This window comes from Platalea leucorodia (assembly GCF_965183815.1).
Source record: "Platalea leucorodia genome assembly, chromosome: 3".
Taxonomy (NCBI): domain Eukaryota; kingdom Metazoa; phylum Chordata; class Aves; order Pelecaniformes; family Threskiornithidae; genus Platalea; species Platalea leucorodia.
In genome coordinates, this window is record NC_138825.1 from 47,788,049 (window position 1) to 47,811,166 (window position 23,118).

Sequence of the window (23,118 nt, forward strand, 5' to 3'; positions counted from 1 at the left end):
GATCCCCAGCGGCTCCCGTCGCCCCCAAGATGGCGCCGCCCACCGCGCGGTGCCCCCGCCCTCCCCCGCGCCCGCCGCAGCGCACCGGGCAGCCGAGCCGGGGCGGCGCGGGGCCATGGGCGCCGCGGGAGGCGGCGGCGGTGGCGGGCGTGAGGCCACCGCGACGGGGTAGGGCGGGCGAGCGGGGCGCGGGGCGGCGCGGCGGAGCTCGCAGGACCATGGCGGCGGCGGCGGCAGCGGCGGCGCCCGGGCGGGCGCGGCGAGGGGCGCCCATGTACTCGGTAGGTGGCGGGGGAAGGGGGCTGCCCGCCTCAGTCCCGCGCCGCGTCCGTGCCGTTCACTCTGAAGCGGAGTGACGGCGCTGGGCGCAACCCCCCGGTTTGGGGCCCGGGGGAAGCGGGGGCCGCGCTCCGGAGGGAGGTTTCCGGGGCCTCCGCAGGGCGCGGGTGTGCCGCGCTCAGCTTCCCCCGCTCTACCCGCTTCGCCGGGCGGGGGCTGGCGGCGGCGCGGCGCAGGGGCTCGGCAGGGGACGAGGCCTCTCCCGGGCCCCGGCGGGGGCAGGTCGCGGCCAAGCGGGAACCGGACGTTTCCCCTCACAAGTTCACCTTCCCCAGCCGCTGCGGGCCCGGAGCCCGGTTTTCCTACCCGCCTGCTTCCCTGGCACCTGTCGTGTCAGTCGCGACAGTCAAAGCTCCCGATGCCGAGCACCGCTTCTCCCCTCAGATACGCTGTGAAACGGCAGCCGGCTTCAGAAAGGTCGGAGGGGGCTGGGGCTCTTCTTTAGAGAGGTTCTGACCGACAGCCCCGCAAGCAGGCCGGGGGGAGAGGCTGGCCGGGGCCGCAGGCGTCCGAGCACGGGGCCGTCGTGCAGGACAGAAACCTGCTAGCCACGACAGATCCAGCCCTAGAAAATTGTCGTGGAGGTGGGGTGGCCAAAGCAGGTTTTCCCGTGTTGCGTGGTGGAAATGACTTCGTTGACCTTGTTTTTTCCCTGCAGCTCCTATGCCAGCCTCGGACAAGGAGGTTTGGGTGTGAGGTGCTAAACCTCTCCCCCTACTTGGATTTAGAGGAGGGGGCTGGGGAGAGAGGGAAACAGCTCCTGGTTTCGGCAGAGATTCCCAAACTTCTCTTCTGTGTTTCTTTGGCTGTACACTGGTATCCCAAGCGCATCATTAGCACTCCCGTTTTATTGCTTTCTGAGGTTGTGTAGAAGTAGAGAAGTTCCAGGCTCCCGCTGTTTCACTTGCGTACTTCACCAATGTCGCAGTGACCGTGCGCATAACTGAATTGTCTGATGTCAAGGTTTCCAACCGCGTATTTTCTATGTGTGTTGTCTACCAGTCAGCAGCTGAAGCTGGAACAACAGCTTGGCTGTAACGTGCAAAAGCGGTGTTTCTCTTCTTTAGTGGTTGGTAAAGTGTGTGTGTTTTGGCTCCCTCATTGCTACTTTGGGACAGGGCTGAAAATACCTGTTGCCATAGAGAGAAATCAGTTGCGCTTCAAATCTGGAAAGGTGAAATGAGGAGCAGTGGCAGAGAGGTGACTTTTCAATTGGGCTGTGGCCTTTGCAAAACTCCGCTCACCAGGGCCGTGTTGGGGAATGGCTGTAGCAGCGCGGTGACTGCTGATGTGGCTGGTGATACCCGAGTGCTGGGTTTCTTTGTCTGGGTTTCGTGTAGTTGCACATTGCAGGATTTAAACTTTGGTAATTGAAATAAAAGTTGCTTAGATTTTCTGAGCAATGACTTGTCACATGCTGATCTAAGTAGGTGTATACTTAGAGCCAACTAATATTTTTTGATGCTATTCTGAGCTATCTTTTTTGCTATTACAGGGTATAAGATTTTTTTTTTCTGTTTTATTTTTAATCAAGGGGGTTGATATAAGGTGTCAATGGCAACAAATGGCTAATACAAACTACTTCCAGTCATCTTAACAGTTCTTAGCTTATTTGGCTCTTGCAAAACACCAACTGGTTGAAAGCTGTGGAAGAAGAAAGATTGAAAACTGTAATGGTAAACCATACAGGCAAAAAAATCCTGAAAGTCTTAAATTAATATGGGTCTGAGTTTAATACCTTGTATAGGATTATTTTAAAAGCCCCTGGGGAGTCAGTTCTGCAGTTACTGTGGGATAATTCTCTAAACTAAAATAGTGGAGAGACAAGTTTAGAGAATTGCACTAAAGCACTACATCTACCCTTCTTTTAAATACCTCCAGGGATGGAGACTCAACCGCTTCCCTGGGCAGCCTGTGCCAGTGCCTGACTGCCCTTTCGGTGAAGAAGTTTTTCCTAATATCCAACCTAAACTTCCCCTGGCGCAGCTTGAGCCCGTTTCCTCTGGTCCTATCACTCGTTACTTGGGAGAAGAGACTGACCCCCACCTGGCTACAGCCTCCTTTCAGGTAGTTGTAGAGAGCAAGAAGGTCTCCCCTCAGCCTCCTCTTCTCCAGGCTAAACAACCCCACTTCCCTCAGCCGCTCCTCATAAGACTTGTGCTCCAGACCCTTCACCAGCTTCGTTGCCCTTCTTTGGACACGCTCCAGCACCTCGATGTCCTTCTTGTAGTGAGGGGCCCAAAACTGAACGCAGTACTCGAGGTGCGGCCTCACCAGGGCCGAGTACAGGGGCACTGTCACCTCCCTGGTCCTGCTGGCCACACTATTCCTGATACAAGCCAGGATGCTATTGGCCTTCTTGGCCACCTGGGCACACTGCTGGCTCATATTCAGCCAGCAGTCGACCAACACCCCCAGGTCCTTTTCTGCCAGGCAGCTCTCCAGCCACTCCTCCCCAAGCCTGTAGCATTGCATGGGGTTGTTGTGACCCAAGTGCAGGACCTGGCACTGAGCCTTGTTGAACCTCATACAGTTGACCCTGGCCCAATGATCCAGCTTGTCCAGGTCCGTCTGTAGGGCCTTCCTACCCTCCAGCAGATCGACACTTCCACCCAACTTGGTGTCATCTGCAAACTTACTGAGGGTGCACTCGATCCCCTCGTCCAGATCACTGATAAAGGTATTAAACAGGACCGGCCCCAGTACTGAGCCCTGGGGAACACCACTCGTCACCGACTGCCAACTGGATTTGACTCCATTCACCACCACTCCTTGGGCCTGGCCATCCAGCCAGTTTTTTACTCAGCAAAGAGTATGCCCGTCCAAGCCATGAGCAGCCAGTTTCTCCAGGAGAATGATCTACCAAATGCTACTGTAGTAGAAGGATGGTACCCGAATTTGACTGTACTGTGTGGGGAAAGGAATGAGAAGGTCAAACATTATAGTAGGATTTGTGTTCTCTGACAAAATGAAATTGGCTTTTGATACAGTTGAGGCTTTGAAGGATTTTTTTGTGGTTCTTAAGTGCAGCTATTCCTGATTTTGGTGTTTTTTTTTTTTTTTTTTTTTGTTTTGCCAAATTATCTTGTGTTGATGAATGGATAGGAACTAAATGTTTGCCCTTTAAACGTCAGCTGTTTTTGATAGTGTTGCTGATGTGGCTGTGGTCAGCTGGCAGTGAAAGCTGACTCCCTCTCCCAAGGTTGAAAACCCAGCCACCACTGCTTGGCATTTTGCTTATCTGTTCCTGGTGTTCTCCTGTGTGTTTGCTGGCCGGGCGTTCCTCTCAACACCAGAAAAGGTCACTGTAAGAGCCATGAAACAACATGTTTTGTCCTTCATTGTCAGACTGGTTCTGCAGAGGTTGCATACAGGGAGAGGAGGCAGAATGAATGAAAGGGATGCCTGTGCTACCCTTCAAGTGGTGCTGTAAAGGAATACATAAGCACTTTTATTTTATCATCTTCTGATAAATATGCTGATCGTAACCAATATATTTTTATTTGTGTTTCACAGAGGCTTGTTCCAGTTGCCTTGCTTGTCTGGTGGCTATTGCTGCTGTTTTGAAGTTTAGAGAAATACAATTTCAGTTTTGGAAAGACTGAGGGGTCATTCATACAAACTGCTGTGTTATAGGAGATAATAGGAGACATCTCTCTCCAGTGCAGGGGATGCCTACTGACTCAAGAGGAAGAGTTTTGTCACCGAGATTCCTGTAGTGGGACGGATCCACAATTAGTTCTTGACGTGCTGTTTGTTTTCCTGCTTAGCAGTGGTGCTGGTTACTCAGAGGCCGTGCTCTCTTTTTACCTATGTGTTCACCGTACTGCATTTTGGTCTGATAATGTTGTTTGGTTTTTTTTTTGGTTTTGTTTGTTTGTTTGTTTTCCTGCCTGGCTGTGTTTTGCGTACCCTGTGTCCAAGCTTGATGAAAGCAAACACAAATCACCAGGGTCCCAGATGCAACTTAAAGTAGCAGGGATTATTTTTTTGTGTTGATGATTGCATTTTTATAATGTCATTCACGGCATTGTCTTCATGTAGCTGTGGGAGTTGGAATTAAAGGTGTTTTAGTTAATACCTATTAATCATGGAGAGGCTGGAGGCAAGACACTTTAGCTTTCAAAGCCCAGGTGTTCTCTTAGCTTCTTCCTGTTGGGCAGAATGAAGTAATGTGGCATAGAGTGATTGGGGATCTTTGCAGCTGGAAATGGTTGAGGTTTTTTGGTGGTTTTGTTTGTTTGTTTGTTTTGTTTTTTTCTTTTTGGTTTCTTTCTATTTGCAGCATTGTTCCAAGCAGGTAACATTTGTTCGTGCGCTCAGAATGTGGAATGCAGACATTATAGAAAGCTAAAAAAACCCCGAAACATTGCAAAAGTATTGCACGTGGTTATTTTGGTACTGTAGCCAAGCAGACCACTGAATGGCTCGACACAGTGTCTCATTCTTTATTTGTATGTTCCCAGCAGAAAGAGCTTACGTCAAAGAAAAGAGATGAGTTTGAAGATATCTTGGAGGAAAGACGATTGTCCAGTGACTTGAGATACGCGATGAAATGTTATACTCCTGTGATCTACAAGGGACTTTCACCTTGCAAGCCAAATGCTATTAAAAATGCTGTTCTCCAGTCAGAGCAAGTTCAATATGTTATCAAGCAGGTGAGGCTGGACACTGAGCTGTAAGATGAGGTAGATTGAACACAGCCAAAGTTTGTGTAGCAGCAGGGAAAAAAAGATTATTGCTGACCTTGTCAAACATGATAGCTGTAGTTTGAAAGATAGTCCACTAAATCAGTAACTTGAGTTGTTTTGGCAGGAAAAACAAATACTGATTTACCACGGAGTTGCCACTAAAGCTGTTAGATAGCTCGTTCATGAAATAGTGTTTTGATTTTGCATATATGACACTTTACCATCTTTACCGTCTAACTTATCCAATGTGCTTGCATTCCTTCCCCCCCCCACACTGTCCTCGCCACAGAGCATTGTGAAGGACGTAAGCATGCTCCTTCTTAGTAGACATTTTTGTACTTTGTGGATGTCTTGTAGGAATTTTATAGGCTAGTGATGTATTTATGAATCAGTCATAAATGCTATATTCCCTAAAATGAGAGTTATATTTCACAGAGAACTCTTTCAATTAGAAACACTGTCTAAGATGTAACCATATTTTTGTTTTAAGATGAAGGGCAGCTACAACTTTGTAATGAATGAAATATATTCAAACTGGCTCATATTTAACAGTCTTGAAATGACTGAAATAAGAGCGTCTGTTAGTTAGCAGAGTAACGATTTTCAGTATTCATGAAAAATAATTCCAGGCCAACAGAAGTATATAAGATGTTTTGGTTAGTCCTGAGTGAGTGGCTACCATAATATTTTTCTTTTTTTTTTTTAATGTTCAACGTTACCTATGATACATCAAAACTCGTTACGATATCACAAACTAAACCATGTCCTACAAAGTAGTCCTGTTGCCATCAAATTGCGAAGTAGTACGAGATAAAAAAGATTGAATCTTCCAACTTCAGAAACACTAAAACATTTGCTGAAAGAAAATATTTTACAGAGGATTTGACAGAAAGACATTTGTGTAATGTTTTCTTCTGAAGTGCTGCTGTTTTGATGGGTAATTATTTTGGTGGATATTTTCCCGGCTAGCGTCAAGCAGTTGAAGGAGGTTAGCGGTCCTGCCATTGCAACCTAGTTATCAGCTTTGCACTAGAGATTACTGAGTATCTAACTGGGACTATCTTGGGCAATATGCCCAATGGTCTACAGTTAGTGTGCCTCCTGCCTGGGCAGAGTTTACACAGCTTTACACAGGCATACTAGAATTTGTTCTTGTGACAAATTGCTAGGGTTACTAATGTTCAGTATGTGAAATTAAGTGCATTTGTTTGTTTTAGCTTGCTATATGTGACTGCCCTGTTTTTTTTGATTCCCGATTTTTGGGGAGTGCGTGCTTAGCTCTATAGTGGATGTGCACTTAATTCGCACAGGATCAACCGTGTGGTAAGCCTTCTACTGGTGAATGAGAACAGTATCTCTTTCCCTAGTGAATAACGAGAATAATTTTTTGGCTTCCTAAGAGACATTGATTTTCTCAGGCTCAAGTGGAAGCAGTTTTTGGCTTCTTTAAGTGGTTAAAATAATGTTATAGCTACATGTGGAAATATGCAGGATGAAGGATAATGCATTTATTAAAACAATTGAACGAGTAGATATGATAGTAAGGTGGTATATGGAGGTAGATTGGAGGAGATGGATTTACTTGGATGTCACAAAATAGAAGTAATAGGTAAGCAGTGCTGGCCGCTAAACAGAGCTGTGCTTTTTTTGGAGGCTTTTTCTTCTGCCATTCCTCCTCTTTCGTCTTGTGTATTCAATAAAAGGCATGTTCCTCATTCCATAACAGTAAAAGACTAACTTTTCAATTAAATATTTCTAGATTCAAAGTATCAAATAGGAGGGATGACCATTATTTAAGTCTGTTTTAAGAAACTTCAAAAGGGAATGTGCATAGTAACAGAAAAAAGATCATTGATATGCAAAGTTGGTAGAAACAGTGCTTTGTATGCGTTTCAGCTAGCCATTGCCAAAGTAATACATTACAAAGAAATTCAAGCGTGATAGGACTGAGGTTCTTCAGCCAAGTGTTAAAATCTAACCCAAATGCGCTTCGAAGACTTACATTGCTAGTATCCCTGCAAACATAGGTTTCATTTTACTAGTCAAAGAAAATTGTACACAGCCTTCTTCAGACCAGTAATATAGGAAATGTTCTTTGAACTTAAATCTCCTCTGAAGATGTTACAGGTTAAAACATTCAGATGGTGTGTTTTGGGGGGGAAATTGTTGCACATCCTCCCTCCCCACCATTGACATCTAACCTCGTTCTTCATTTTGAACAGCTTTAACTTGGTTTTCTCTTGTTGGCCGACACCAAACAGATTCTATATGTTTAGATGCATGCCTATCACATAAAATAAAATCTTGCTGACTGTTGCAGTAGTTCTGTCATAATTGTTGTGGCACATAGAATGGGGTGCATGGGCCAGGAGAAGGGAACAACATCTAACTGCCATTTTGTTTGTTTTGTTTCTCTTTAGTTAGCAAAAGAGATGGGAGAATCACCTGATATTATTCAAGAAGAAGCCACAGAAATCCTGGATGAGATGGGCCACAGTATGCAGTTAGGAGCTGTCAGATTTTTTGCCTTTACGCTGAGCAAAATATTTAAACGGCTTTTCCAGAGAGTTTGTGTGAATGAAGAAGGAATGCAGAGAGTAAGTACTGGGGTGGGGGAAGTTACAATATTTTCATACCAGTCACTTGGACAAAGATTCTAATCTTTGCTCCAAGTCACAAATATGAAAAATACGTTTTGAAAAAAAAAAAAAGGCTGCACTTGTGTTTATTACTGCATTTCTTAATAAGTGTGTGTGTGGGGGGGAGACAGATGATATGTAAGTATTTTAGAGGCAAACTGTCCACAGGACTTTTTGTACGTTTCCAAGTATGGTAAGGAATACTTGCAGTCATGTGTAGTGATTCAGTTAGATCAGCCACTGAGACAGTTTTTCTATCTGCTATTATAAATTTAATAATGCATTTAGCTGAATTGGGGGTGAAAACCTAACATAAGCCACATAACAATGTGGCTGAGTGGGTTGGATGTTCTGCAAAACCTTCATACAGCAAAGAGTGGTGAAACATTGTGCACCTCTGAGGCAGGAGATGCTTCAAGTTTGCCCCAGTTCCCTGGGAAGCTGTTGTCCCCCTGTTTCATTGCAGGATGCTGCTGTTCTGGAGGGTGCAATGTGTTCCCTGGAAGACAGCAATGTCAGCCCTTACAGCCCCTATTGGGATTCCCATCCCCATCAGAAGGGATTTGAATTGGACTATCATGTAATGAGGTGGCCCTGACTTTTGAGTCCTGTGATGCTTGTGAACCACAGGTTGCTAGTCTGGACACTACTGCTCCAAATTTCCTATGGTTCCATGCTGAAAAAGGTACAGAGTATGTGGACAGAGGAACCACCCTCAAACAAATCAGCTTCTCTTTGCCTTAAGCCCTGTGAAGGTCTGTATTTGCAAATTTCAACAGTCAGTCTGTAAATATTGGAACAACTTTTTTTTTTTTTTAGTTGCAACACGCCATTCAGGAGCATCCAGTTGTACTGCTGCCCAGTCACCGAAGCTACGTAGACTTTTTGATGCTGTCTTATTTGTTATATACGTATGACTTGGCTTTGCCTGTCATTGCTGCAGGAATAGGCAAGTATGTTCTTTTAACAATGTTTTCAGGATTCAGAGAATCGGTAGCAAGGAGTCTTGTAGCTGCTACTATAAGTGGTTGTGTTTAACTTCTGTTCCAAGTACGTCTGGTTAAAACCTCCTTGGGTGAGATGCTTACAGTGTCTGAAAGCTTCTCATCGGTGCAGAGTCCAATCAAAGGTGAATTTTTTCATAGCAAGTTTGCCCAGAAGTACCCCATCTATAGACGCAAGGCTGTGGCAAAGATAGGTGTTGTGAAGAAGACTTCTACAGTGCTTTTTTTTTTTTTTTTTTTTTTTTTTTTTTTTTTGCGCCTGGGAACAGGTGAAAACTTGCCGAAGAGCTACTGTCTATGCAGAAGCTTTTGTGATACTTTATACAGTTTTAAGTGCGGTCACTGTAGCCAGATATGAAGTGCCAGCCACCTCGTGCTTGTTGCTGATGCGACTGATTCCCTTGGAGCATTGGCAGAACTCTGCTATGTGAAGTACTGAGAGCAGAGCTGGCTGGGAAATGAAATTTCACATCAGAGGTCATGATTTTAGACATACTTAATTCTAAAGCAGATGAAGCCAGTATATTTGTGGGAAACAGTTATCGAAGACTTTAACAGTAAATATCTTCTGAGTTAATGTGCTTTTTGAAAATCCAGACTCTGGCAGCACTTAACTGAGAAACCTGATCTTGGAAGTCTTGGGTATCAGCCAGGCCTTCTAAGCAGGCAGACGACAACCTCAGGTCTGGTGCAGCACTGTAATGCGCACAGGCAAGCTAGCAAAGATCTGGGAACCTACTACTCTAGTCTGCTTTTCCAATTTAGTGGTTAGTTAGTAGAAAATCAGCGGAAGCTGGGAGAATGTGCTTGCCAGGGAAGATGAGATTCTGCTGGTCTTTGGGTTAGTGGTATCTTGCCTCTGGGTGATGCAAGTTAGTTTCTGGTGAATTCAGAAGTTGATAGGTCTCATAGCTGCCTTGATCAAGGTGTTGCAGCTGCTTACCTGTTGCATCTTGTTCAGAATCTGCTCACATGCTGCCATAGGTATTGGTGTAAACTTTTGCTGACTTTTGGATTAGAGCCCTTTCGAGTTTTGAGCCTCAAAACAGTATCTTAAGATACTATCAATTTAGCTTAGAGGGATTTTTTTAGTGATTAACATTTTTTAAAGTGTTTTGGATGTTTTGGGGTCAAAGTTCTTCAGAATTAGGGGCTTGCAGCCTGATTATACTGCTGCATGTGTGTATTATTTTAAACTCCTCTGAAGAAAACACAGTTCTCTATGGTTGTAGTTGTATTTACTGCATATTGTGTTTAGAGGTTCACAAGATGCGGTTTACAAACTCACTCTCTTGTGACTTGTGCTGAGCGGAGAGGACGCTGTCCTGTTATAGGTAGTAAGTGCCTCTGCTTTGTTAGTTATCTCTTGGCTTCAAGTAGGATACAGATCTATGGGGATTAGCTAAGGGAAGGTAAACAGTTGCCAGTAACACCAGAGTACATGCTCATACAGAACATTAGCAGGAATCTAGCTCGTGCTGGGATCACGTTTCTGTCTCAGGTCTTGGGAGCAAGTCAGAGGCACAGAGCCGGTGGGGTGGTGTGGGCATGAGGTACGTGAAAAGATGCGTTTCAGTCCCAGTTTGTGGGGTGGCAGTGTGTGGTGGGGAGAGGCGTTGGGCACGCAGCCAGCATCCTGGTTAGGGGGTTGAGTATGCGGCAGGAGGATGGAAGTAAGGGAGGGGATAGAGTCTGTGTTGGGGTGAGAGAGGGAGGGTAGTAGGAGAGTAAGGGAAAAAGATGGACCTCTGCACATGGGAAGCTCTGACAGCTGCTATTGCTCCCAGGGTTCTGTAGCCAATTTCCTTTTATCTGTTTTTTCCTGATCTCTCTCTCTCTCTCACTCACACACTGTGTGTGTGACATATTATATGACATCTTCAAAGCAGTCATTGTCAGCGTTGCAGCTGGAAATGTGAATTTATTTTACTGAGCGAATATCTGTTCTCAAGTGTTTCATGGATTGAGGTGGCAAGGAGGTTGAAGTGGCATATGGCCAGCTGCTGTGTAGACGTGTTTTAAATGCTTCCCTAAGAAATTTGTTAACACTGTTTCCTGGTTTTGACAAGTTAAGTGTTGACCATCATTGCTTACAACTAGAAAACTATAAAAAATTTTAGCTGGTTTGGTGTACACCTCCCGAAGTGATGAGTCAGGATCATAAATGGTATAGTGTAATTGGTCAGTTAATTTCTGTGTCTTCTAGGACACATTCAGTGGTAACTGATCTTTCTGAAGATGAGCGACACAACGTACTTCAAAAACTTAGTCTTTATTATGGTTGAAATCTGGCCATCTAAATTATGAAAATAAATTGTTCGAAGTGAACGCTGCTTACAAAAAAAACCCTGAAAGCATATTATAATATGCCATTCATGTCTACGTAAGTCTTGCTAGACACTCTGAAAGCAAATAAAGGTATTTGCAACAACAGAATCCTTGAAAGAGATCTTCTTTATTCTGGTAATTGAATCAGTGTATTAGGGAAAGTGGTTGATTCTGCTCGCTGATATTAATTAGTTTTGTGTGTGTGGTTTTGTTTTTTTGTTTGATTGTTTTTCAGATTTCCTAGGAATGAAAATAGTTGGTGAACTGCTGCGAAGGGCAGGTGCCTTTTTTATGCGACGTTCCTTTGGTGGGAACAGACTCTACTGGGCAGTGTTTGCTGAATATGTAAAAACGATGTTAAGGGTAAATAAATTACTGAACTCTCAAAATGCATGATTAAGAAATACTCTGTTGGAACAATTCATGTGAAATATGCATGATGTTATAGCTATGTGATTGAAAGTCTCTGCTGTGATCTGATTAAATGCATTTTACCTCAGAATTGCTATAGGTGAAGAGCACGCATGCACTCTGTTGTTACTACAGTTCAGCAGTAGGTGGTAAACAAATTGCTGCTCGTCAGTTGCTTTGGATCATGTGCCCATATCTCATGACAGACACAATATTTTTATTGATTTAACTCTATGGTGTGGCAAATACAACGGATGAATATAGGCTTAGAGATGACTGAAGTTAGACATGCATGGCTTCCATTAAAAAAAAAACTTACTTACATTTTAAGTACTTAAAACTGTTTGTGGTCCGTAAAGAAGAAATGTTTTTATTTTTCTGACCGGCCTTTTTTTTGTTTTGTTTTACTTTTGAAGAGTGGCTATGCCCCAATTGAATTTTTTCTTGAAGGGACTAGAAGCCGCACTGCCAAGACTCTGACTCCAAAGTTTGGTAGGTTTGTTGAAAACCTGGAACTTTTTATGATTATTAGTGTTTTCATTAGTGGCTATGTGCTTCATAAGTTCTTCAGACAGGAAGGGATGTTAAAATGGTGGGAAATCAGTGAAGTCTGTCAGAGTAGTGGAAAACACTATGCTTAGAGTTCCAAGGCCATACAAAGAACGGCAGTACACATCTCTTGCACTCTACTGCTTTCTCTCCCTTTGCTCCATTGTGTACTTAATTGCATAACTCTTCCCCGTTTTCTTTCTAGAAAATAGGTGTCCCCTTACCAGCGGAGAAATAGTGTAAGCTAACTATAAAAGTAATGGGGAATCTTTAGAAGGAAGATGCTGTGTGAGTGCAGAACAGTGCTGCTGAAAAGAGCACAAACAGTTGTCCAAATGCATTGCTTACGTTTACCTTCTGTTTTAAAGCTTGGCCAATGTCTTGTGCTTCTGCTTGCTTGAGGAGAGGACAAGCGCAGTGCACATGTATTAGCAGTTTCTAAAATTTGAAGATTCTTTTTTCAAAGTTGCAGTTGCTTTTCCCTCCTTGAAAAAGACAGGTGATTCACTTTTTTCTTTTTTTTCTTTTTTTTTTTTTTTTTTTCAATTTGCAGGTCTTCTCAGCATTGTGATGGAACCATTTTTTAAACGTGAAGTCTTTGACACATACCTTGTTCCCATCAGCATCAGCTACGAGAGGATATTAGAAGAATCTCTCTATGCATATGAACTCCTAGGAGTCCCAAAGCCCAAAGAATCTACATCTGTATGTAAATTCCTTAAGAACAGAACATAGGTGGATATATACACACCCTGTAGCACCAAAATTTGAGTTTTGCTCTTCCCATTTTCTTAGGGGTTGTTAAAAGCCAGAAGAATCCTCAGTGACAATTTTGGTACCATACACATCTACGTTGGCCAGCCGGTATCACTTAGAACCTTGGCATCTGGGAGAATCAATCGGTGCCCATACAATTTGGTTCCCAGGTACCACATCTTTCCATGGTGTATGCACAGGAAAAGCGTTTGTTTAGTCCTCACCTGTGTGAAATAATTAAGATGTTCTCTTGTACTTTGTTTTCAACTTCTCTCATCTCCCCTCTGTCTGACTATTTAGACCGCTGAACCAGTTTTGTCTGAGCAGAGGCTCATCATGCTTGTGATTGGGTGTTTCTGCAACAGGTTGTTACTTGCATAGCTTTGTGCTGTGTTTGGAAGATGCCATTTTAAAAATTAATGATGATGCATGAGCCAGGCAAAGCTGGCTCTCTGTTTTCTGAGAATTCGGTGGTTTTGCCACTTAAAAATTCAGCCTTCCTCTCCCTTCTTACTTTATTACCGCAAACTGTTATGTGATCATGTGCCAGGGAGCTGTAGCTATGACTGGATTGGGTGGCTTTGCAATTTGTTATACAAAACATAATGCTTTTGAATTTTTTTTTTAAGATAGCAAGTGTACAGCATCGATACAGAGATCTGTGTTTCAAATACTATCGTGAAGTTACTGATGTTTAGCTCTGTACTTCTGTTCTACATAGCACATAAATAGAATTACCCTACAGATGTTAGGTGCTATAAAGTAGTTATGGACCTGGGAGCAATACAGAAGATATAAGGAAGGGTGTGATATATATTCCAGTTTTTGGAGCTCTTTACCTTGAACTGCATTGTTCTTTTCAGGCATCTTCCCCAAAAGCCATCTGAGGATATCCAAGAATTTGTCAGTGACGTAGCTTATAAAATGGAGCTCCTGCAAATAGAAAACATGGTTTTGAGCCCGTGGGTGCTAGTTGCCGCTGTCCTGCTCCAGAATTTGCCAGCCATGGATTTTGAACTTCTAATAGAAAAGACCCTGTGGCTTAAAGGCTTAACACAGACTTTTGGAGGATTCATTGAATGGCCTGGTATGCAGAGAAAGTGTTATTTTTATTCCTTTTGTTGCTTGTGAAGGGTAAATTATATTTCTGTGGAAGCAGCATATGGTGACAACTTTACAAAATGTTTTCCTCAGAGTTGTAAATGGTTTTGGGGATATGCTTAAAAATGATGCTAAAACCTGATGGGTTTCGACTTTGCCTGCAGAAGATAATACTTTGAAAAACAGTTAGGTGGAAGCAGAACAGATACTGTTATATCCTGAAGTGTGGAATGAGGGGGAAATTATAAGGTGCTTGTATTAGAGTACTGAGATTTGCCTAGCGTCTGTCTTTCTGAACGCTATGTAAGTCACAGGCAATTACCTGCTCTGCAGCAGTTAACTTGGTGTAATGCTATGTTTATTGGTTGATATTGACTGTAGTATAAGTTGTTACTGTTACAAAGAACTAGTGGAAACAAATGGGTGAGAGAAAATCAAAACTGCAAGTTGTCTGTTTATTTTTAAATTTCACTTTATTCTCAGAAACAGTGATGACTTCTGGGGAGAAGGCTTCTTTGATGGTTTTATTTATACATTTATACACACAGACACTCTTTTTTTATGTATATAATGTATATGTATATATTGGCTGCTGAAAGGTTGAGTCTCCTTCCAAACTTTTGGAACAATTGTTTTAAACTTCTCTCTGTGAGCCAGGGTGACACAGGTTATTAATTTTAGAGCCTCGGGACATAAGTGGTGAAGCTAGCAAAGAAAAGTAATGTGTAATGCAAGTACGTTTAACTTTTCACTGTACGTAGACTTAAACCATGGATCTTTGCTTTTGTAGTCATGCGTAATCAAGGATTCCTCTCTGTACTGCAATAAAGAAATAGGAGCAGGCTACAGTTATAACAGAACTCCATCATTTCTGGAAGAAAACCACTTCTCCTTTCAGGGATCTGCGCTGCAGCGAATGCAGACAAGGTCTGCTCCTGCCAGATGGGTAAAAGGAAGAATTTCATGGCAATATTTAAACATCATTTAGAATCTTACCGCACAGTAAACTGAAAAACATGCCACATTTGCATTTGCTTATTTATTTTGTTTATATTCTTAGCAACAATGAATAAGCTTTTGCTTTAATAGTTGTGCTGTAGTCAGGGAATAGCCAATAGGCACGGTAATGAAATAGAGGAATGACAACAATGAACAGGTTTTGTTGGAGTGTGCTGGCCCCACTCTAGGCATCAGTGGCATAGAAACAGGGTTTGTTTTTTTGTTTTGGATTGTCAATCATTTGAAAGAATAAATATATTTTAAAGGCTAATTTGGTCACGTCACCAAGTCAGCAACTCCATGTACCCTGTCCATTCTTCTGTCTCCAGGCAGCTAGTTGTTTCTGCCTTTGTCATGCTGGTTGGTTGTTACAGGCAGAACATTTGCTCGGCTGTTAGAAATTTTATATTAAAAACAGGAACTGCAAAATGACTTCTTCAGACTTCTGCTTCTTATTACATTGAGAAACTTGGGAGCTTTAGCAGAACTGGAGCAAAGTAGGCTGAAGGAGCAAATAAGATGCAAGGAGATTCTACGTGAAATCTATGTCAAGGGGAAAGAACATAATTTTTTTTTTTCCTTAGAGGCTATATTGATTTGGTATGCTTGTGGTGCTGTGAACACGTAAAGTGTATTTTAGTGTTCAGTAAGAAGTTTTTATTGTTTCCTTCTTTGCTTGCCAAAGAGTTCACATTTGATGCAGAGAATGTTTTGGTAGTGTTTAAAGTGTAAGGGATTCTAAAAAGGTGAGTGTATTTTGGAGATATGGTGCTCTTTATTCAAATAAAGTTCGTGGTGTGTCACACTGACAGAAAAGCTTGACCAGAGCCCACAGGTTTGTGAAGCTCATGCCTGCCTTCAAAGACCTTTGTTGTTTTTAAAAAAAAAAAAAAAAAAAGAAAAAAACAACAAACCCAGAGACTTCCTTGCTTTAGGCATTTTAAAAGGATTGTCTTACAATACAAGAGGAGATTTGGGTTTAAGTACAGTCTGGCTTCTCTTTGAGCAGGTATATTACGTAATGATACTTACGTTAGGATTTCTTTAAACTTAATTTGGGATGAGGCCTTCCTTGTATATGAGAGTTGAGGAAAAACATTATAAAGACTCATGCATCTGATTCAAAACTTGTAGTGTCAGAAATGCCTAAGCAAAAGTATGGTCTCCATTTCCTTACTGATGAATGTATCCATCAAACAGATCTATCCTCTGTTATTTGGAGGCTCAGAATACTTGTTCCAGAGACAAAGGAAATGTTTGTCAATGTTAGCAAGTGGAAGAATTGAAAGTGCTTTAATTACAGAAATGTCTGAAATTTGTTCTCTCCATCTCATACTACGCCTAGGCTGCCAATTCCTGGTATGGATTATTTTAGAACATCTCTCTAACTGAATGTTTGGTGTAATAATTGCTCTTCAGTAATAAAACTTAATTAAATACTGGTGCATTTTAGGCTGTTTCAACAGAGTTATGTTCCCTCTTCCATCTTCCTGAGCGTTGTGTTTTCCTGCTAGATAACCTGTGTGCCAAAAAAGCAGTCGTGTCTGGCCTCGCCCTGCATTCCAACATTGCTCGCCTTGTTGATGGCCGTGTGGTCCTAAATGACAAAGGAGTGGAAGATGGAGCTGTAGGGGAAATCGTCTTTAAGCGTGCTCTGGCTGTCCTCTTGTGTGCCACCTACAGAAACCAGCTGCTGAACGTGTTTGTGCGTCCATCTCTGGTGGCAGTTGCCTTGCAGATGACACGCAGCTTCAGAAAAGGTAGGTTTGGGTAGCTCTGAGAGCCTGCTGGCTTTTCTCCTTGCGCTGTCAGCTGTGAGAGGAGCACGAGGTTCCTGTGGCTGCTAGTGAGAGCTATCTGAGACAGTTACGCTCTGGATAGGGTCCCATGGCATAAGGTGGATGTGTTGGGAGGGGACGGGGGTATTTTGCTTGCCTTTTTTGTTTCTTTACCCTTGGATGCTTCTGAAAGTAGGTATATTCTGCTGAGAGGGCAGGGTTAAGATGAACTGAGCCCCGTTCCTAAGTGTCTCATTTTGTTGGCGTTTATCAGGCCAGCTTTTTAGGGTGCAAATTACACACAGCTCACACTTGGATACAGTGCAGCCAGTTCTCAGTCTTTCTTCCTACTACTGTTTCTGAAGTATTTCAGTATCTTCCAATACTTGGATTGTAAAGAAACTTTTCAGAATACATACCTTAGTGTTGTGCAGCTTCTCATTATGTGGTATTTAATGCACACTCTGAGAAGCTGCAACCCCCTGCTCTTTCCTTTTGGTAACAATTGAATCCAGTGCTTTGAGTACTTGCTGTTCTGTTGTGGTGGTTTCTGCTGCATATGTATGTATGCTTTTAATGTCAAGTCCAAATTTTATTTGAAGTAGGTACTCTCTCTAAAATCAGTAAATGGCTTTTCACTTGCATGTTTTAAATTATGTTTTTAAACAACAGTACTTTACAATATTTTTTTTCAGAGGAAGTCTATAGCTGCTTCAGCTTCTTGAGAGATGTTTTTTCTGATGAGTTCATCTTCTTTCCTGGCATTTCATTGAAGGTAAAAACATCCTTTATACAAAAATACTGATAGTCAGTAATGCAGCCCACTAAAATAGCATCTGATTTCAGGGCTCTACCAAACAAGTGCTTTGTGTTAAACACCTACAGTGATATCAACCTGATCTGTAAGCAGGAGGGAGAACTTAAAAAGACATCATTTGGATAGTTGCAAAACATTGTCTGAATCCACAAGGTTGCATATGTAATCTTGCCCCCCCCCCCCCCCCCGCGTAAAAAACTAAAAATTCTGAAACTGCCCAATTCTGAACTATTAAAATGAACTGTAGCAGAAGTTTGGCTTTTTTGCATACAGCTACTAGTCTTCCAGCACAGATGTAAAAATATATGTAAAGCAGTCTTTTAAAAGAACTGTAAATACTGTCCTCTTGCTCTGCAATTATGAAACAGACCTTAGGCTGTGAAGAAAAAAAGTGTTAATGTAGATTTAATTGAATTCTGTCACAGAGTGGGTATGTTTTGTCAGCACAGAAAAAAAACAGGAATTCTCATTGAGGGTGCACCAGGATAATTTTTCCGAAAACTCTTACAGACTGTGTAGCAGAGGGGCACTGCTGCTCTTTCAGAAAGTTGAACTATAGGTATTATACCAACTAATGATCAACCATTGTATTCCCTTGTTATCTTTGACAAATAGAGTATGCAATTCTAAATTTAAGTACCTATTGTCCTCTGGTTGATTATACTCCTGCTCGTGCAGCTGTGATCGACTGTTTTGTGTAGCGCCATGTGTGTGGTCTGTGATGGCAGGGCTACCAGAGGACTGTGCCAACACCCAGTGCCTATTACAGCATGCCTCTGTGCCCACCTCTCCTTGACTGCACAGCGTGGCGGTAGCTACTCTGTAGTGTTTATACAAGGGCTAATATTCCTCCCATACCTTGAACTCTGAAGGTTTTGATGTTCCTGTGCATTAGTGAACTTTCTTAATGTATGTTTTGATGGTTCATGGTTGAGCCGTTTTAGCTTTTTGTTACTGGCATTTATCTCGCGTAGATTAAGATAGTACATTGCGAGCACTATGAGAGAAGTGCTTATAGTACAGCCTGATTTAAATTTCTACAGCCAAAATCTTCTACCGAGTTGAGGCGATGCAGCCTGTGAAGGTTTTTGAAGTGAGACCTTTACTAATGGCGTAACAGTTTCCCTCACAGAGTCTTATGGAAGCTTTAGTTGCATCCTCTTTGCTTGAAAAGTTTCCCCTCGTTTCACCCCCCTGCCCGGTACAACCCTTACTCAGACAAAGCCAGTATTGTTCCTGCATACTGCCTTATCACGGGCCTCTGCGTGCTCTCCTAATGCAGCTGGAGACAGGCAAGCTGTGAAAACTGCGGGCAGCGCTTTGCTCTCTGCAGGAGTTGCTGTGTCAGCTCATACACATCCTGCTGGGTCGGGGCTGGCTCTAGTCCAGCCAGCTTGAAATGCAGGTGAGCATAGGTTTTATTAGTAAAAAACACTGGTTCAACGTCATACCCAATATAAACTGGTAAGTCCACGTGTAGTTTTTATTTGGATTTAAAGCTGATTAAGTGTGATTTTTATCAATGCTAAGGCCAAATATCTGATGGTGATATTTGTGATCTTTCCTGCCTTAAAAAAAGAGATCAGTATAATTTTCATAATAATAGTTGAGACTTGCGGCGATATTAAAATCTCGTAGATTTTTTGTATAGAAAAGAATTGGGCCTTTTTTTAAAGGCTGATTGGCACCGTTAAGTTTCCGTTGTTAGCAATTGTTGCCTCTTGCAGCTTTATGCACCAAAACCAAGCACGGAAGAGGAAGGTGACTGGCTGTGACTGGCTTTACTGGAGTCACATGGAAGAGTTGCTCTAACGTTAAGGGATCTCTTAGCGACCCGCCCGTCTAGTTGTCCATGTGTCTCTCATGTCTGTGTCCCATCCCTCGTGGGGGGGTGTGTGTGTCTGTGTGTGTGTCTGTGTGTGTCTGTGTGTCTGTCCTGCGTCCTCAACCGCTTATGCCGATATTGGCAGTAAAATGGTTTTGTCATTGGCATTTCCATAATTTGTAAGTTCTGGCCATTGTGTTGTCTCTTTTGTAGAGGGCAGGTCAGTGAACTATGTTATCATTTATTGCAAGCAGTGGACATGAGATAAAGGCAAACCCTGGCTCTAAAAATAAATAAATAAAAACACCCACAGAAAAAACCCGAAACCAGACAACCTGACCCTATTCTGACAAAATCCTGAGGGAGCTCAGGCTGGCTGTTAGAATAGCAGCCACAGCCTCTTTCTCTGCTCCTAGGCCTGTTGTGCATCGAGGTACTGCTGTGTTTAAGGACGTGTTCCTGCTGCCTTTTTATAAGGGTATTTCTGGTATATAGGAAAATTTTGGTTTGAGTCTCTTAAGAACTGAGTTTGGAAATGGAAGTGGTGTCCTGTTGTAGTGGTTTTTGTTGTTGATTTTGTGGGGAAAGGTAGCTGCGCTTACTGTAGATGTTAAATTTTCAATTATGCTTCTCTCTCCCAGGATTTTGAGGAAGGATGTTTTCTACTCACAAAATGTGATGCAATTCAAACAAGTCAACAGGAAATCTACCCTACCGACAAAGGAAGTGTTATAGTGTCTTTCTTGTCAGCTATGTTCAGACCTTTTGTGGAAGGTTATCAGGTATGTTGTTCTTCAGAAAATTATCTTTTTTCTCCTTTGTTTTATAGGGAGACTAGGAGAGCTGTGATACTTCTGCAGTATAAATAGCGACTGTTTTCATGGCTGGGGAGTGCAAGGGTTGAGAAATAGCAGTAATAAATATTTAAACATCACACCCTCCACCCCCCAGGATCCTGATTTCAGCTTTTGACTCAGATTTTTCCAATTGACTAAAGCAGAAATTACTTTGTAATGTGATGGCCCATTGTGGCTTTATGAGTTTCCCAGGGAGTGTGCTGCTACCAGGTTCATTGTTCTTATGAGGAGCTCTTGCTTAATTCAGTTTATGTGGGCTGTCCTGCCAGGTGCAAAAATGAGTTTGCATCTCATATCTGATAGCTTTTTTGGGAGTCATTAATTGCATCCATATCTCTTCAAATTCTTCTGGTTTTCCAAGTTTTTAGTAAGACTAAACACATTCCTGTAATAAACAAAGTATAGAAAAACAGGAGGCTAAAATCTCGGGTATATCAGCATCAGATTGGTGGGATTGTAGACGTTTGAACCTAGTGGAATCTGTTAATGATCTGGTGTATGACTTGGGCTGAACTGTACTCATTTGCCCAGTTTTTCCCATCTGTTATAAGGTATTGCTTTAAAAAAATTACACTGTGTTTGATTGTGAGAACAGGAATATTCAATTAATGTCTAAGGTAACTATTATAGTAATATTGAATCTTATTTTAATATTAGGATTCTCATGCCTGTTAAACAGTAATAAAAATTTCAGATGCTCTATGTAATGATACCTTTTGAGTTCCTCTCCTACACTTATCAAAGTGTAACAGTATTACTTATTTATGAAGGCACATCTGTTTGTAATTCATAACAAGCTGACAATCAGAAGGATAGAAGTGCTAATTTTTTTAAAAATGTTAGTTAATTTTCAGATACCTCTCAAAGGAAACAAAAGAAGCTTTTACCGAGAAGCAGTTTATACCTGGAGTCCGCAACTTCGTTTTTCAGCTTCTTGAGAAGGGTGTGTACAGCTGTTATGCAATACGATTTTACAAGCGTAGCCTGTTAATGGATAGTGATAAAACTTTTAATTGTGTTTCTGCTTTCTCTGTAGGGAATACACAGTGTTATGAAGCACTGTCTTCTGACATGCAGAAAAATGCCTTAGCAGCTCTTGTGCAACTAGGTGCAGTGAAGAAGAAGAAAGTGTAAGTAACACTGGCTTTTTGGTGCATAGAAGTCAGTGTGTGGTCTTACTGGCAACTCTTAATGACTGAGCTGTTGGTATGAAGCAGAACAGCAGAACCCCGACTGCCTGAGCACCAGTCAGCTGGAGGTTGGTTGGGTTTACCTGAGTCGTGGTGAAGACCCAGGTGGTTCCTTTCTGTACACATCGTAGAAGCAGAGTGGCACCCCCTCATAGTAAAATCACTCCTGTGGGACCCAGCAACAAGATTCATTAACTCACTAGTAGGCTTCTTCTGACTCCCTTTGCCTTTTGCTTTTCAAAGTTTCTCACAACGCTTTGATAAGCAAAGAGAACAGTGCTGCTTATTTTTAATAGAAGAGCTACTCTGTGTGACAATAAGCCTCATCAGGCAATGTAAGCAATAATCAGGATACTACTAATTTTTGGGAGGTTTCAGCGCTGACATCTCAAAGCAATTTAACTGAAAGCTTCGTCATTGAAGTCTTTTAACACAGTTCACGGTTTATAAGCCTAAGATTAAAAAACAGCTATCATTATACAAAAATATGGTGACATGCATTTCCTGTTATCAAATTAATTTGTGTTGTGGTGCTTCTTACTGTATTTAAAAGTATAACCATGGAAGTCCCGGATCCAACAAGTGCCCACATTGTCTTGAGCGTTTCACGGAATGTAGTTGGCAGCTGACAACTCTGAGCTATTATGCCTCTGTTCAGGCAATGAATTGGTTAAGGTTTGTAGTGTTCTTGGGAAGTGCAGAAAGTACTACTGTTGTTACATCCCTGGCCATGTCAGTGTGCTAAATAGATGCCTATAGCTAAATTCCCCTTTCAGGTAAAAGGAATAAATCAATTGAGTGCAACAGAATTTGACATCAGCTGAAGATTTGGTTCGGTTTCAGAGAGAGAGTCTTGAAAATTATATGATTGAAAACAAACAAACGTTCTGTTCCTGCAGTTGTCCCTAATAAAAATCAAGAGGAGAGAGACATGGGGACTATGAACAAGAGGAAGGATAAAGAAACCATAACTGTCCTTGAGTACAATCTGCTTAGAAGTCTGCCATGTCCTTAAAATTAACGTGTGTGCTGGTAGGATGAGAAATATGATGTAATTATGAAAATGTTTAATTCAGATTATTTGTATAGAAATGACTGGAATAAGAAATATTCATTGAAGAAACAGGGTTTTTTCTTTTAACTGTAGGTCCAATGGATTCGCTTACAGTGTAAATCAAGAGGCTGTTAATAAAATCCTGGACATGTTTGGTAAGTGTTCACTAATGAATTTGAAGAGAGCTTCTCAAGTTATAAATTACTTTGGACAATGCACATAGGTTAGATGTAGTGCTTTTTCCCTAGTAGTTCCTTAGATTTACCTGTATAAAAATCTTTAATGATATTTTTTTTTACAATACTTTTTCTGGTGTCATTGACCGCAGCTTTGACTCTCCCTTCTTTATTTGAAATACTATGCAACCCAACGACCAAGGAGAATGAAGCAAAAAGTAGTTTAATGGAGTGGTACTTAGAGCATTTTGATGTTAAGTATTTACTTTTTTTTTTTTTTTTTCTTCTTTTCCCTCCATTAGACGCCAGGATACCTGTACAGAAACCTGTGGCTGCACGACTCTAGGTGGTCCCTGGTGCTGTGACTGGAGGCGAGTGCCTGCTGAGAGCCCCCGCCGCCCCAGCCGGAGCGGGGGGAGCCGGCGGGGTCCCCCCTTGCCCCGCCAGCGCGGGAGGCGGAGGGGCGTCCCTCAGCGGGGCAGCGCTCCCTGACCGCTTGGGAGCTGCTGCTGCCCAGGGTTAGAGTTGTATTTGTATCCTCACCGTGTTTTGTTTTTTAAAACAGATTAAACATTGTCTTTTTTTTTTTTTTTTTTTTGGATAA

The 23,118-nt window shown here is 42.3% G+C and overlaps 1 protein-coding gene across 2 annotated transcripts; it reads left to right on the top strand.

The window, feature by feature from the left end:
• Window positions 1-29: 29 nt before the first annotated feature.
• Window positions 30-22,995, top strand: GNPAT (glyceronephosphate O-acyltransferase; the record flags this gene model as incomplete). 2 transcript variants are annotated; one of them, XM_082306971.1, is made up of 16 exons in its annotated part: window positions 30-281; window positions 4,806-4,997; window positions 7,451-7,627; window positions 8,489-8,618; window positions 11,237-11,364; window positions 11,829-11,904; window positions 12,515-12,666; window positions 12,757-12,887; window positions 13,581-13,804; window positions 16,332-16,577; window positions 17,291-17,370; window positions 19,879-20,019; window positions 20,938-21,037; window positions 21,131-21,224; window positions 22,432-22,493; window positions 22,817-22,995. In XM_082306971.1, 16 exons carry the CDS (start codon window positions 30-32, stop codon window positions 22,858-22,860), a joined length of 2,229 nt encoding a protein of 742 aa, XP_082163097.1. In that variant the 3' UTR covers window positions 22,861-22,995. The 2 variants fall into 2 exon arrangements, with proteins under 2 accessions (XP_082163097.1, XP_082163098.1); XM_082306972.1 differs by having other exon boundaries at window positions 188-281; window positions 4,809-4,997.
• Between the last annotated feature and the right edge of the window lie 123 nt (window positions 22,996-23,118).